The sequence below is a fragment of the Cladophialophora immunda genome (assembly GCF_000835495.1).
Source record: "Cladophialophora immunda strain CBS 83496 unplaced genomic scaffold supercont1.6, whole genome shotgun sequence".
In the NCBI taxonomy this organism is placed as follows: Eukaryota; Fungi; Ascomycota; class Eurotiomycetes; order Chaetothyriales; family Herpotrichiellaceae; genus Cladophialophora; species Cladophialophora immunda.
In genome coordinates, this window is record NW_015622546.1 from 2516322 (window position 1) to 2530593 (window position 14272).

The 14272-nt window shown below is 53.4% G+C and overlaps 5 protein-coding genes across 10 annotated transcripts; 2 read left to right on the forward strand and 3 right to left on the reverse strand.

Annotated features, from left to right (window-relative positions):
• Nucleotides 1-592: 592 nt before the first annotated feature.
• On the reverse strand, nucleotides 593-3460 carry PV07_10412 (guanine nucleotide-binding protein alpha-3 subunit). The gene is made up of 6 exons (XM_016397737.1): nucleotides 2686-3460; nucleotides 2281-2626; nucleotides 2090-2218; nucleotides 1909-2038; nucleotides 1604-1842; nucleotides 593-1548 (listed from the first exon to the last, which is right to left on the reverse strand). Exons 1-6 carry the CDS (start codon nucleotides 2813-2815, stop codon nucleotides 1449-1451), a joined length of 1074 nt encoding a protein of 357 aa, XP_016244928.1. The 5' UTR covers nucleotides 2816-3460; the 3' UTR covers nucleotides 593-1448.
• Nucleotides 3461-3712: 252 nt separating this feature from the next.
• On the reverse strand, nucleotides 3713-5041 carry PV07_10413. Of its 2 annotated transcripts, XM_016397739.1 has the most exons (3): nucleotides 4748-5041; nucleotides 4228-4685; nucleotides 3713-4179 (listed from the first exon to the last, which is right to left on the reverse strand). In XM_016397739.1, exon 3 carries the CDS (start codon nucleotides 4083-4085, stop codon nucleotides 3732-3734), a length of 354 nt encoding a protein of 117 aa, XP_016244930.1. In that variant the 5' UTR covers nucleotides 4086-4179; nucleotides 4228-4685; nucleotides 4748-5041; the 3' UTR covers nucleotides 3713-3731. The 2 variants fall into 2 exon arrangements, with proteins under 2 accessions (XP_016244930.1, XP_016244929.1); XM_016397738.1 differs by having other exon boundaries at nucleotides 3713-4685.
• PV07_10414 (mitogen-activated protein kinase HOG1) lies at nucleotides 3766-8229 on the forward strand. 4 transcript variants are annotated; one of them, XM_016397743.1, is made up of 8 exons: nucleotides 3766-5163; nucleotides 5210-6124; nucleotides 6190-6461; nucleotides 6517-6564; nucleotides 6620-6749; nucleotides 6800-6843; nucleotides 6899-6998; nucleotides 7059-8229. In XM_016397743.1, exons 3-8 carry the CDS (start codon nucleotides 6406-6408, stop codon nucleotides 7788-7790), a joined length of 1110 nt encoding a protein of 369 aa, XP_016244934.1. In that variant the 5' UTR covers nucleotides 3766-5163; nucleotides 5210-6124; nucleotides 6190-6405; the 3' UTR covers nucleotides 7791-8229. The 4 variants fall into 4 exon arrangements, with proteins under 4 accessions (XP_016244934.1, XP_016244932.1, XP_016244933.1 ...); XM_016397741.1 differs by having other exon boundaries at nucleotides 3766-6138; XM_016397742.1 differs by having other exon boundaries at nucleotides 3766-6124.
• Nucleotides 8230-8685: 456 nt separating this feature from the next.
• Nucleotides 8686-9347, reverse strand: PV07_10415 (uncharacterized protein; the record flags this gene model as incomplete). The annotated part of the gene is made up of 1 exon (XM_016397744.1): nucleotides 8686-9347. The coding sequence occupies exon 1, from the start codon at nucleotides 9109-9111 to the stop codon at nucleotides 8686-8688; it is 426 nt and encodes a 141-aa protein (XP_016244935.1). The 5' UTR covers nucleotides 9112-9347.
• A 724-nt stretch (nucleotides 9348-10071) lies between these two features.
• On the forward strand, nucleotides 10072-11968 carry PV07_10416. Of its 2 annotated transcripts, XM_016397746.1 has the most exons (7): nucleotides 10072-10106; nucleotides 10263-10558; nucleotides 10612-10709; nucleotides 10759-10790; nucleotides 10837-10985; nucleotides 11040-11629; nucleotides 11722-11968. In XM_016397746.1, the coding sequence occupies exons 2-7, from the start codon at nucleotides 10459-10461 to the stop codon at nucleotides 11860-11862; spliced, it is 1110 nt and encodes a 369-aa protein (XP_016244937.1). In that variant the 5' UTR covers nucleotides 10072-10106; nucleotides 10263-10458; the 3' UTR covers nucleotides 11863-11968. The 2 variants fall into 2 exon arrangements, with proteins under 2 accessions (XP_016244937.1, XP_016244936.1); XM_016397745.1 differs by having other exon boundaries at nucleotides 10072-10558.
• Nucleotides 11969-14272: the final 2304 nt, after the last annotated feature.

Below are 14272 nucleotides of genomic sequence, written 5' to 3' on the forward strand. Positions count from 1 at the left end.
GCAGTTTGCATGTGCAACCAGAGAGTGGCGAGGTTTCTACTGTTACACCCCCCCCCTCTCTCTTTCTATTATTGCTTCTTTATTCTAATGCAGTCCCGGATATCGATCAAGACCTACCACTCTGTATGTCCACTTACTTCCTTCGACGGACAATGCCATGAGAAACCAAGCACAAGCGGAAAAGAGGTGGACAAAGCTGCTGTTTAGGGCAACCAGATGGCGGGGTACGGAATACGAGTGCACCTCTACTCGTCAGCCAAATAAAGAGCTGGGATACCATGACGGTAATATGGTTCCCTTGCCTCCGCCTCGGCTTGCTTTACCTCCACAACCTCTGCACTTCTAAACCGCCCTAGGCAGGTAGGCGAGTCCAGTCCATTGGACCGACCTACCACCCACCCACCGCCCGTCGAGTAGGAAAGCTGCCTGAGAGCGTGGGGTGCGACGGAGCACCCATCACCAGCCGAACGAATGTATTCCCCCCTGTTCAGTTCTGAATAATGTGTGGCCATCCGCTCTCCCTCGTCATTATTGTTCTTCCGAGCTACAAGTCAGATGCCGACCCGTTTGTCAATGGAAGTGACTGCGATTAGGGACATTGGAGTCCAAAGACTCGCTGGAAAAGAGGCAAGGCTGTGGCGTGATATCAATCAGACCACCGCCGCCTAGGGTGCACTATCCACGTACATTCTGATGCTGAGCTCATCAAGGCCCATGACAGAAGAACCACCATGTCCTGTAATCCACCGGCGGCTGCTGTGTAATTGCTTTCCACATTGGGCCTCGATCCTACCTCAAGGTGCGAGATTCCGATGGTGCCGATGTTGCGAGAAACAGGAGGTCCCACGTTGAAATAGTGTCTTATTATGAGTACACGGCGACGTCCCCAGCCTTCAGATGTCGTATCTCGCTTTGCAGCCAACTATCCAAATGCTGTCCGCCTCCTGTCTCCAGTTCTTACGGGATGGCTTTGACTGAGAGCAAGATCGAACGCTGATGTCGTCCGTCATGTCTGCCCCAACGGTCAAGATTCCGTCCCAAGCATCCTGCGAATGCCGTGGTGTCCCAATGGCCAAGTCTGCCCCTTCGTCCCAATCCAAACAATTGACAGCCCATTGCCGTAGCAGCCCTGACGTGCGCAAGGATATCCATCACCACTTGCTCCAACTCTTGACTTGACAAACGAAAAGACTATTCCAAAACGCGAACTTTTTGCGGCGACAAACTCAAAAAGCGCAGGATTGGCGGCAACACGGGGAAACAAAACAAAGAGTCGGAACACCGCTGTCGAGCAACATCAAAGGCCTCCAGGCAGAAAATATAGCAGCGCGTGGTAGTGGCGCCTTCCCAATCCGTCATGACTCCCAATTTCATCACATGAGACGCTGGACGCCCGGCAAAAATGCAACTTCCAAACACAAACGAAAAATGGGTTCTGGTCGTGGCTCTCATAATATTCCCGAATCCTTCAGGGCATTTTGTAGGATGGTCTCCTTCACAGCGGCGAAAACTAGCCTAATGTTCGTCGTGTCGGTGGCTTGTGTGAGGCTGCACACGCGGTTAGTTGGCCGACAGGGGACATTTAGCAGGGACAGTGACTCACTGAGGGTAGAGGTTGAGCTGTGCTCGGTTCACTTGGTTGAACCGCCAGAGAAGGTACTTGGCGGCCCGATTGACGTCGTTGCCGCCCGAGTAATCAGGGAAGTAGTTCCCTAGTGGTGATCGACCTAGCTTCTCCTTGAACAGGTCGACTTTGTTGAGGAAGAGGATGATACTGGTCCGCATGAACCATCGGGAGTTGACGACTGAATCAAACAGTACGAGGCTTTCCATCATCCGGTTCTAGAATGGCGGTCAGCAACCCCAGCCCAACTTTTCTGTTTGCTCCGACTCCGACCCTCAGCATACCTGGTTTGATTCTTCTAGTAAAACTTGATCGTATTCGCTGAGTGCCACACAGAAAATGATTGATGTGACGTTCTCGAAGCAGTGGATCCACTTCTTGCGCTCACTGCGCTGCCCGCCTACATCGAACATGCTGGTATAACGTTAGCTACGGCGTGCTTGGGTCTCTCCCGGTGGTACTGACTGGATGCTCAATTGGCCCATGGTAAATCTGGTTTCATAAATACCCGTCGTCTTCGTGCGTGCTCGCAGGACGTCGGCCTCGTTGGGGATATAATCAGGCGCTGCCAATCTTCGCACCTCTTCGAAAAAGCTATCAATCTGTGAGCAGGTCGGGGCTCCATTTGGCCTCGGGAATAGAACGCCACGACGTACTAGGGGGCTGAATCCATCAAGTAGAATTCGCTCTGTCGTTCCATTGTTTTCGCTGACGCTGGATCTTTCCAGACGGCCTGAACGGCGTCGGCAACTTTGGGATCAAGCGAGGTATCCGGATCCGGGTCAACGTTAAATTCCATTATGTAGTCCACGTAGTCCTTGACGGTTTGATCCTCTGGTTCAATTTCAAACTGCTGCATGGCGCCGATCAGCGCCTTCATGCAATCAATGAGGTTTTTGTAGATGGTGAGCCGGTAGAGTGCCCTCTCCTCCTGCGTGTAGCCATTCTGGTGGATAATCTTCATCTGTTTCACAATCGTAGACTTGCCACTCTCACCGGACCCTACGAGGTTCAAAATCAGTCACCTGCACGCACTAGCATTTGTTATTCATGTCGCCTACCGAGCAGTAGGATTTTGCATTCTCGCCGTAACCTGCGGGAATCTTCCTCTAGTTTCTTGTCTATCGCCTGACTCCTCTTTTTCTGCTCCGTGTCCTCGGCCGACGCTTCTTTGCTCCCACATGCACCCATGTCGAAGGAATGGTGTTGGCTGTAGCGCTGCGACAGCGAGAGCGCTGCAGAAGCAGCGCCAGATGCGGCTGCAGCTGCAAAGGGAGCTGCACGGGCGTTCTCCTGTGGTTGCGGCCTGAGTGCGGGGGGAGGCAATTAAGCGTCGTTATCGAGTTCCGAGGGGGCAAGGCTTGAAGCAGCGCAGGCTCGATCGGGAGAATGGGAGATGTGGAGGGCAGGTTCGCAAGCGCAGCGGTGGACTTGAGGACGTCGATGACCTCGAGATGTTGATGATGGTGGTGGTGGTGGTGGTGGTGGTCGGGGCCGAGACCAGGATTCGCACTTGTCAGTGGAGCTCGACTCGGGCTGGAGCGGCTTGGAAGAATGAAAGATGGGTGCGAGGGGACTGGAGGCAGGCAGGAGCTGGTAGATATAGGATCCGGGAAACGAACGAGGAGGTTCCGTATAGAGCTCGCTGGCAGAGAAACGTCGTCGCGCAACAGGAAGTTGAGGGCGGCGAGGCAAGCCAAGGTTGTTACAGCAGCAGAGGAGAGATTTGTTACCAATGAAGTAGTCGACAGCTGACGAGAGGATGGAATGGGCCGATCGTGGAGAACAAGTCCCCAAGTGCGAGAGCGAGTTACGAGGAGCTTGCGCTGGCTGTCGTAGTGGCAGTAGTGGCAGTTGTGCCAATGCCAGCCAGAACCTCCAGCTTTAAGCGGAGTAGCCGAGCAGTTGGGCTTCAGGGACACCAAGGGGGATCACTAGGCTAGAGTCCCAGCGGCCAGGCTCACTAGGCTGGGTAGGCCCTCCCCAAGGGTCCCCAAGTCGCTAATAGTGCTGGGCGCTTTGTCTTGTCTAGGGGTAGCGAGACACGTTGGTTAGGCAGATTAGGCAGGCTGGGGATTTTGTCTCTGTCCCCTATCCACCGATTTTTTTAATTTCTCATTCTACTGCCCTCTGGTGATGGAGAAGAATGAATCTCCTCGTCCATGTATTTAATGATAATTGTCGTGGTCTGCCGACTCTTCAAGATATCAGACACCCCGTCTACCCAGCAGCACCAGCAGTGTGGCTTTGCTATCCACTGTTCGCGCATTCCATGACAGGCATCTGCCGCTCCAGAAAAACAGCGTCGTTCCAACAATCGGCAAGCTGCCAGGGTCTGCCACATGGTTTTGTTCCCGCCAAGGGTTGATAATTCCTGAGCCAGAAGAAACGATTGTGTTGCACGAGGTTTTATGGTGTCAAGATTTACATCCAACTGCGTCCACCTCGAGAACATGACCATACAGAATCATCCCATTTCCGCCCCGAGCCTTTGTATCCTCCAGTTTGATGGAACAGCCTCATCGCTTGACAACGCCCGGATTGACCAGGCTTAGCTGGAGATTTGTCAGGTCAGCGTGCTAGCACATGGCTGGCATACATGCTCTCGAATCTTTGACATGATGTCGTCAATGCTCATCACTTTCCAACAGAAGCAATACTCTCTAACCACTGTCTGCGCCGAAGTCTTCGTGGTAAATTTCCGACAGGGGGCCGGTCTGGATAACACCGTCGCCGACTTTCGTTTTCTTCTGTGCCGATTCTCCCGTTGAGGTGTTTTATCCTCTTGCTTCTTGATGGAAATCGGCAAGACCGATATACATAGGTGCTGTCTCAGCTTCTCACTGTTGGTTATTCAAATACTGGACCAAGTCAAACGTCGTGCATAATCAAATCTCGTAGCTGTCACCTGTTCCTTCGCTGTCAAACTTTGAATCAGGGTGCATGTCAGGCTCAGACCATCCTTCTATATATAAATGTGTTGCAGCTTTTTGTTCAATACACGGCCACACAGGTCAACACTCGCTACTGTTCTCCTCTTGCTGTCTATATACAAGTGACCCTGTGGATGTCATTCGACAGTGGTCTTCCAAGGTGAGTTGTCGACAGAGTCGTTCTGCTTACCCGTGACTACCAAATGATGAAACATATTTTTGTGCGGAACCTACAGGTCGTCCGGACTGTCTCAGGTTGCCATGATGGCCTGGGTTTGGGGCTTAATAGTCGTTAGCATTCGAGAACACCTTGCAGCTCAGAAGAAAATCCAAGACCGCCGAACAGGTGTACATGGCCTGAACCGCTACCGCAGGGCCACAGGAAAACCGAGCGTGTCCATAAAGGCTCACGAGGGACACGAGTCCAAGATATGGTTGGGAATTAATTTTCTCACAGATATCCTCGCAAAGAGAAGTTTGGCGAAGAAATTTGGAACAATGAATCCCCCCATCGGCCCCCAAGAAACTACTGCTCTCACGGCCAGTGATTCCCAGGACAGGAATAATTGGCCTGTTCGGAGTATTGGCAGGCATAAACCTCTGAAGGTGTGACTGTGCTACATTGGCCCGGTGGCTCTAACTGAAAGAACAGGGTGGGTGAGATCATCACTTATTAACGGATTCCGCAACCGGGCGCGACAAGCATGACCTGCACCTTTTGCTCAAGGGCCGCATATGAATCGGGAATATCGACTGAAATCGAGAGGACCAGAGAGTGGAGAGATCTGACTAACCCTCTGGTTGACGGGCTTTGACGGATGGTTTGGGAAAGGTAGAAATCGAAATCGCTGCCGGCATCGTACTGGCTGGTGCAGGGAAGGCCTGCTGGATCAAGAACTCCGGCCATGGGGCGACGGAAGAATGTACCACCGCTGTACGGAAGAGGATTGGACGGAGGATGCATGGAATCGCTTGATCAGGAGTAAGGATAGAGGGGCAGTTGATGATACACAGGACATTGAGGAGTGAGAAAAGTGCGTGCGCCGAAAGAGTTTGGCTTGGAGGGGGAAGTGCAGGAGGGGCGCAGGCAGGTGACGGTGATGATGGTGGTGGTGGTGAAAGTGCAGGTGAAGGTGAGGGTGACGGGTACCTGGGTAAGAGAAATGGGTGATTGCAATCGTCATCTTTCAAGCGGGCATTGTGGGCGCGTCGCAGCCAAAAGACCGAATTCTCAAGCCACTCCGATCGTTACTTGGGACTTGGTAGGTGCCGCTACCACCGCAGCCTTTACTTAGTAACCAGAGCTGGACCGATTCGAGTTTACGGGAGACGCCCAGGAGGCGGGAAACTGGTTTGCCCCACGCTGGCTGCTGCTGCTGCTGCTGCTGCTGCCCGCCACTGTTGCTCCTGGCTGCTCTGCTCTGCTCTTCTCGCATGCCAGCATTCACCACCACATGAAGTTTTTCTGCATAGTGACATTGGCCACAGTCACCAGTACCAGACAGGATTCTCTCAAGCCTCGTTGAATGCTAGAATACCCGTCAGTTGCGCCACCCACAACTTCGAGGTTTGTGCTTCTCGGTATCTGTCGCGGTCCTGTCGCCCCTCCCCGTCTCTAACTGCGATCTTCAGGATACCTGAAACATCCCGTACTTCTAAACCGCCTCTCCTGTTCTCGAGGCATCCGATTCACCTCGCTCCTGTATCTGACTGAGCCGACTGTCGTTCTGCTCTCGTCCTGCACTCACGTCGCGATCTCTCCACCGCCGCTGACACTCTCGCGATTCGAAGACCTCGCCTCCTCTCCTGTCCAAAACTTGGCTCTCCTTCCTTAGACTTTCTCTGAAGATGGCGGAGTTTGTGCGAGCCCAAATATTTGGGACAACATTCGAGATCACCAGCAGGTAGGCGTAGCAGCCTTGACAGTGGCAAGGCAAGCCCGGTTAACTGGAAGAACAGGTACACAGACTTGCAACCCGTAGGCATGGGAGCCTTCGGTCTTGTCTGGTGAGGACTGTTCGACAACGTGCATTTCCAGAACCCCACATTGACAATTTTCAAGTTCTGCCAAAGATCAATTGACGGGCCAGTCGGTGGCGGTTAAAAAGATTATGAAGCCATTCTCTACACCCGTGCTCGCAAAGCGCACCTATCGAGAGCTCAAACTGCTGAAACATCTTCGACACGAAAATGTGAGCGACAAGAGCCCCCTAAGTTGTCTTTCAAGATACTGAACCATCAGGTCATCTCTCTCAGCGACATCTTCATCTCTCCGCTTGAAGACATGTATGCGCAACCATCACTCTCTCCACAAAGTCCTACATGCTGATGTTGACTGCAGCTACTTCGTGACCGAACTCTTAGGCACTGACCTCCATCGCCTCTTGACCTCAAGACCACTCGAGAAGCAATTCATTCAATACTTCCTCTATCAAATCCTAGTACGTATATCAGCCGGAACATTGCTCCGATTCTTCAAAAACTGACACGGTCACGTGCAGCGAGGTCTAAAATACGTTCACTCGGCTGGCGTCGTCCACAGAGATCTGAAGCCAAGTAACATCCTGGTCAATGAGAATTGCGACCTCAAAATCTGCGATTTCGGGTTGGCTCGAATCCAAGACCCCCAAATGACGGGATACGTGTCGACCCGGTATTACCGAGCCCCCGAGATCATGCTTACCTGGCAGAAATATGACGTGGAAGTGGACATCTGGAGCGCTGGCTGCATCTTTGCAGAAATGTTGGAAGGGAAACCTCTATTCCCGGGCAAGGATCATGTCAACCAGTTCTCCATCATCACCGAGCTGCTCGGTACACCTCCCCAGGATGTGATTGAGACCATCTGCAGCGAAAATACCCTCAGATTCGTCCAGTCTCTGCCCAAACGAGAACGGCAGCCCCTGAGTGCGAAATTCAAGAATGCCGATCCTTCCGCCGTCGACCTGCTGGAGAAGATGTTGGTTTTCGACCCCAAGAAACGAGTATCAGCAGCCGGTGGCCTGGAGCACGAGTATCTTTCTCCATATCACGATCCGACGGATGAGCCGGTCGCAGACGAGAAGTTCGATTGGTCGTTCAACGACGCCGACCTTCCCGTTGACACTTGGAAGATCATGATGTACTCGGAAATCCTTGACTATCATAATATCGACAACCAGGAAACCGAGATGGGAGGCAAGCCCTTGACCGTGGAGCAAGCCCAGGCCGTGAACAGTCAGGTAGTCCAATAGAGTGGGTGGTTCTCGAGAGGTCTGCGCCAGCAACATTCAGCGCAACTGGAGGTGTCAGCGGGAGTTCCGTTGCGTAGTCCTCGGCGGAGTGAAACGAACGAATACCACGATATGTTTTGGTGTAACAGGGAGGAAAACGGGCATACCAAGATTTCTGCAACAAAAGGTTACGAGTTGTATGATTGCTTCAGGGCCCAGTCTGGACTATTTGTCCAGCCCGGATCCAAATCTTATGAGACATAGACCTTCAGCCGTTCTTTGTCCGCACAGTCCCAGCATGCACAAAAAACATGTAGTCGGTGTTTGTAGCGCGTGTCAGCCTTGTTACGCGGTTTCGGCATACAGCACGATCGGAATGGAATGCACGGCGCACCCTGTGGCGAGGAAACAGATAGAACCTTTGTTTCCATTTGGCAATTGATCGCGAGATCACTTTCTGTCTAAAACTCAGCGAGCTCGATTTCATTTCCGTGGGCTCCTCCTCCGGTGGTTCACTTCAGCCACAGTAGACCCTGCGTGCGTGAACCCCGTTCTATGGGACCATGGCCATCTTGGACATGATAGAGGGAGATCCGGTGGTCCAGTAGGGGTTACCTAGCTCGATGAGCCGGCCTCGCCTACGCACCGAACCAACACCATTCACCCTTGTGTCCCCACGTCACCTTCCCCTGATGTTTCGCTGGTTCCTTCCCATGATATTGCCAGATGTGCTACTAACCATCGAGGGTGCTTGTGCAAAACGCCTCTCTCACGAGAGCGAGCGAGCGAGCGAGCGAACGAGCGACGGGGCAGCCGAGATTTCCGTCCGTCCAGCTTCGTCTCGGACCATGATCTTGACGTTCAGGTTCAGGTCCAGGTCCAGGCCCCACGCCCAAGACCATGGGAGCCTCCGCCTTCAGTCGACTTCGCCTGACTTTTCCTCACCGGCGCCGTCCTCCACTTTCTCCGCCTTCTCCGCATCTCCTTGCTCGGTGGTCTTCTTCGCCAGGCCCCAGCCGAGGAAATACTCCGAGAGGCCGCTCAGCGATTTCGGGTCGTTGAGGCGCGGACTGGAGAGGTAGAGTTTTCCAGAGGTGCTCCCCCAGGCGGCGATGGAGCCGTGTTTGGCGCTCGGAGTGCTAGATGGATCGACGCGGTAGGATTGGGCCTTCTTGGGCGTGGCATCGGGGTCGGTTGCGGGTGTGGGCGCGTGGGCGGCGCTGGCGGTTGGGGTGGTTGCGTCGGCTCCAGAGGTGGGAGAGGGAGGTTGCTCCGCCGTCTCCTTCTTTGGAGTGGAGAGGCCGGACTTGGAAGGATCGTTGCTTGGAGTTGGAGTGGACATGCTGGATGAAGTCGAGATGGAGGAAATGTAGTGGGTGCTAGGGCTGCGAATGCTGTAGTAGAGATGGAAGCAATACCAAGGTTCTGAATTTGAGGAGTGGTTCGTTCGGTCGTTCGTTCTTTGTGTGATCGGGCGTATGAGTAAAATGACAAGACCTACCACCTAAGAGAAAAGATTGTCTTGGAGGAGGCTAGTGTTTGCTGTCGCGGCTTGACGTGCGGCTCGTCCTGTTGTGCAGCTGAAGCAGTCAGGTGGTTAGAGTACTCAAGAACTGCGCAAGGCTGCGGCTATGTCCCCTCTCCCTTTCCTTCATTTTGTCGCGTCAGAGGTAGAATGAGTGAGGCAACGACGCGGCTTGGACATATCTGAGTCAAGTTTCCCCGTCATCCATCTGGGCAGTGAACAGAACCATCTCTTTAGCAGGAGAAGAAGTCTGTGCTTTGATCTCTTTCTCCTTGGTCATACATCCTTTTCTTTCTCTCAGTCTTCACCTACCACTGCATCTGGTCGGGACTGAGCATCATGCGTGAGAGCCTTCAGGCGGCAAGTTTCTGGCCTTGGTTCAAGTTCTGAGCAGGAAGGTAGGATGTTCTCCCAGTGTAGTGAGCGTCATTGGTGTCGTCCTCCCAGGAAGCATTGTTGCAGTCACAGACAGGGCTCAAGCAGCCCCTGGACAGTCTTGACGTGACATGGAACCAACCCAATTCTCGACCTTCCCAGAGGTTTGGCGTCAACGGGTCACAGGAGAGAAAGCGAGGGTTGAGCGCTACTGTACGAGATACAGAAGCAGTATTCAAACGAAAGTCCAAAGTCCAAGACGAAGGGTCGTCCGCACAACCACAGACGCTATACCTGTTCCAGGATGTGCCTCGGCATCAAAGCATCAAAGGCAGCAAGAGGCTGCGGCCGTTACTATTGATTTCGCTGCACGGCTTTCGAGTTCCTCCGCCAGATGCTGTCGCCTTTTCCTTGTTGATGCAAATCCGTCTGACTCGGTGCGTTTGGAGGAAACCCAACACTCGTTTCGCCTCGCTCTTATCTGTCCCTCCATCCTTCGAATGTCCCGCCCCCGGACTACGTGTGCTTCAAGGACCCTAAGACCACGATGAGCCTGGGCCGCACGAACTAACCATTGCTAATTGTTCCTTTAGCTGACCGGAGGCCTCACTCATACCCCTCTTTGTCCTGGAGCTTTTGCATCGACTAATCAACATATCCTCATATACTGGCCGAGCCATCCTTTTCCTCACGTATATCAACAGCCTTGCCCTGCTAAGATTGTGGACAACAGCCGAGCTTGAACTTTTGTCCTCTAAGTTGTCTGCTTGTGTTCTGCCAAAGTTCAACATGACGACCCCTCATACGGCCCACGAGGGGCTTTCTGCGCCCGTTCATCAGGTCTCCTTTCGGGAAAAGGTGGACGTTTTCCCGGGGCTTCTATCACTCCGTGAGATCTTACGACAAGAGCTCAATGGCCCTTTGCAGCTGACAATGTTCCAGTTGGGACAGCTCTGTATACAGCAGCCGCCGCCCCTTTCCGCGGCGACGACGGAGCCCATACATATGGGCAGCATATCAGCTTTGCCATTGTGCGAAAGGTAGGCCCGCCATTCCCCAAATATCATGCTTCATCACTGAGGCGACTAGATGGTGCAAAGGTTCAGCACGCTTCAACTACAGTAAGTGGCGCCGATTCACGGCGCCAGACTCGGCTCACACGCGCAGATATATCGGCGCCCCATTTTCGACAATCTATGAGAAGTGGTGTAAAAGCGCTGGCGTCCAGCCCGAGTTTGTGACTCTGAAGTCTGGATGCAAAGCGTTCTGGATGGGCGATCCAAAGACAGCCAAATACGTCTGTGTTTATTTCCACGGTATGCGTCCTGCTTTGTCGGCACCGCTCAACCAGTGACTGACCTTCTCAACAGGAGGTGGTTTCTCGCTCGATGGGGACGATACCCATCTCCAATTCTGGAACAACGTTCAGAACGACCTCAAAGCCGACAACATCTCAATTGCATTCTTGTTCCTCGAGTACTCGCTTGTGCCGCATGCCACTTTCCCCAAGCCCATCTACGAAGCCGTTGAATCTGTCAAGTACGTCATGGAAGACCTGAAACGCCCGGCATCGGAGATCATACTCGCTGGTGATTCTGCGGGCGGTAACATGTGCCTCGGAGTCCTGTCACAAATTATGCATCCATCTCCTGAATTTCCGGAGCTCAAATTGGCCGACGGAGAGAAGCTCAAGGGTATTGTAGCCGTGGCTCCGTGGGTCAGCTTCAAGCTTGAATGGGAGAGCGAGAAAAGGAACCGTTACAGGGACATTGTCAGTCATCACGCCGGTAGCAAGTGGTCGAAGGACTACCTTGCAGGGAAACCATCGACGCCGTTTGCCGAGCCGCTCAATGCTCCCGCGGAGTGGTGGAAGGATGCCAAGGTTGAGAACATCCTGGCTACGGCTGGCGGAAACGAGATCCTGGTGGACTCTATTGCTGAATGGGTGGAAAAGTACAAGGTGCGTTGTGTCTCCTAACCGTTGTATTCTTGGTTATCAGCGCCATGCCTGGGCCGTAGTCTGTGAAAGTTTGCTGACACTGCTCTCCAAAGTCCGCCAACCCGGACTCCCTCACCCATGTGGTTGGTGCGAATGAGGCGCATATTGCTCCCATCATTCACTTGCGGTTTGGTGACAAGGCTGAAACAGAGCAAGGAAAGGCCATCAAATCGTGGCTGAAATCGAAGTTGTGACAATCTTGAACAGACGATGCATCTGCTATCACTGTTTGAATTAGAAATATACGTCGAAGAATACCCCGTCAATCACGTTTGAGTCTGACACGGAGCTGTCTTGTCGTCCTTCCTCTAGTATTCCATTTTTGTTGACAGAGTCCAGAGCAGAAGAAATGGAGTCGATTCACCAAACATGAATGTCTTATTCCGCGACGCTGGCTTTTGACGCATCGGTAAGTTAAGAAGAAGTTCACTGTCTGAAAGAATGTGGGTTTATTGCTTCTCTGCCTTCCGGTGTCAGGCCCTACGCAGTGCATACGCCATCAACACGACAGTCTGAGGAAAGGGCTGCTTCCCTCATGCTATCACATCCTTACCCCTAAGTTGAAAGGACTGTTTGGTTGTTGACGTGTCACAAGCTGTCCACATGTCATGCACTTCTAGAAGTTCTCGAACGAGTGATGGTGAACCGGTGAAGCCGTGACAACCGCAACCGTTTCTGAACCTCATCTCGTTTGACTGCCTTGTCCGGACAAACGAATCCACGAGCTTTCGGCGGTCTGAACATGAATTTGGTATGTACGGATCTGGGCACTTCCCTGCGCAAGCCCTCTGATGCGCATCTTGATGGATACCTCCTCGACACCAGATCACCAGAGCCAACTCAGTGAAATTTCATCCGGCCCGTCTAGGACTTCTACGTCGTGGCTCTCCCTGACACATCAGCGCAAAAGCTCAGCAGCTACGCCGGCCACGCAATACTCCTCCCGGAGTTGGGGCGCCTCCCGCCACAGGCAACCATCGTGGATATCGACGATCGATTCCGGTCTGAGCCCTACACAAAACCTGCAACGGAAGAATTCAGCCTCGCCATGGTCCTTGTTCCGATCCAAGAGACAGCAGGTTGGACGTCCTCCACCAACAGATGGAACCCACAGAGAGATCGGGTATCGTTGGTGGTCATCGGCCCCAGGCGTTACGAAGAGAAACAAAGTGAGAATCAGTCCACCCATCCCACTCCGACCCGAGTCTTTACACTGTCAGCGAAGACCGTCCCCCTCGGATACTCAACTACTACATCACGAGCCGGGAGGATTCTGGAAGGACGAACAGCCGTCGGAGCTTCGGCCAGTTCCGCCTCCAAAATCACAGATTAAGCCTCACACAACGCAGCAGTGGGCCGATCTAGATCCGGACAAGAGAGAGCCGGGATTTGCTCGAATCCACCCCGACGGTTGGAGCAAAGTCATTCCCAAGCAATGGATGGAGGATCAGCTCAGCGACAGGTCGTCAGACACAGGGGTAGACGATGACCGCAGTGTATACAGCCAGAGTAGCGGCGACGAAGTCACGAAATGCCTTCCGGTGTGCGACCCATCCGCGACCGAGAATGGAGAAGAACCTGCGTCTTTGTTGCGTCGGATTGAGGATATCGCCCTGCCTGCTGTGGCTGCTCTTCGTGATCAAAGTTGCGTGGACAACTCGAAAGAACCACAAGACTTGCATGCCTGGTGGGATGGAGGCTCGAAAGTTGGTTCTGCTTCTTCAGATCCTATTCGATATTGGATGTCTTCACTTCAGCCCCTTCCCGATCCTCATGTGTGCTCTGACAATGATGAGGAAAACGACCAAGCCAGTTCCAGTCTGTGCGAGTCCAGACGTCAGAACAAACCACCACGCCAGGTCTTCACTGATCCATTATCATCTGATCGCGCGCTCCCCTCTGGTCTCAAAACCGCAACAGGGATGGAGACAGGGCATTTGCATGATGGGAATCTCCTGGTGCCACGACCCCTGAGACTATCCCAGCGAGGCAGAGGCACATCGCCTGCTACCACTGCTGCCGTCGTCAACAATGAGTATGAGACTTCAGGTACCGGCCGAAACTATAACCTTCTCTCTATCCTGAACAAGCAACACCCCGAGGCGAAATCGCTCCAGTCCTCCTGGTCGACCATCTACTGCAGTGGCGCCGGGGTGGCTGGTGGTGACGATAATCCCACTGCATGTGCTCCTCCGCGGGGCAGTCGAATCGCACACGCGCCGTTGACCGAGCCCTTGACGACGAATTTCAAAGACAAGGCTCTGCCGCCTTTGCCACCCGGTAGTGACAGTATCTGTTCGAACCAATACCGTAACCATCCCCCTTCATCCCCAGAGCGCCGAATCGGAAGAGGACAGAGGGGAAGGGAGACGGAGAGGGACCGACTCACAGCAGACATTGACGAGATTCTCGACATGTACCTGCCCGTGCATCCGGGCTCGGGGCATCCCATCTACTCGTCAACACCGGCACCCGACCGCGCAGACGTCGTCCGAGAGGACAAGGCCAAAGCCGGACGGACGGACAGGAGCAGGAGCAAGCCGAAACCCGCACAATGCACCAGGCCGCCCAAACGCTCCATGTGGTCCTTCGACACCGACCCAG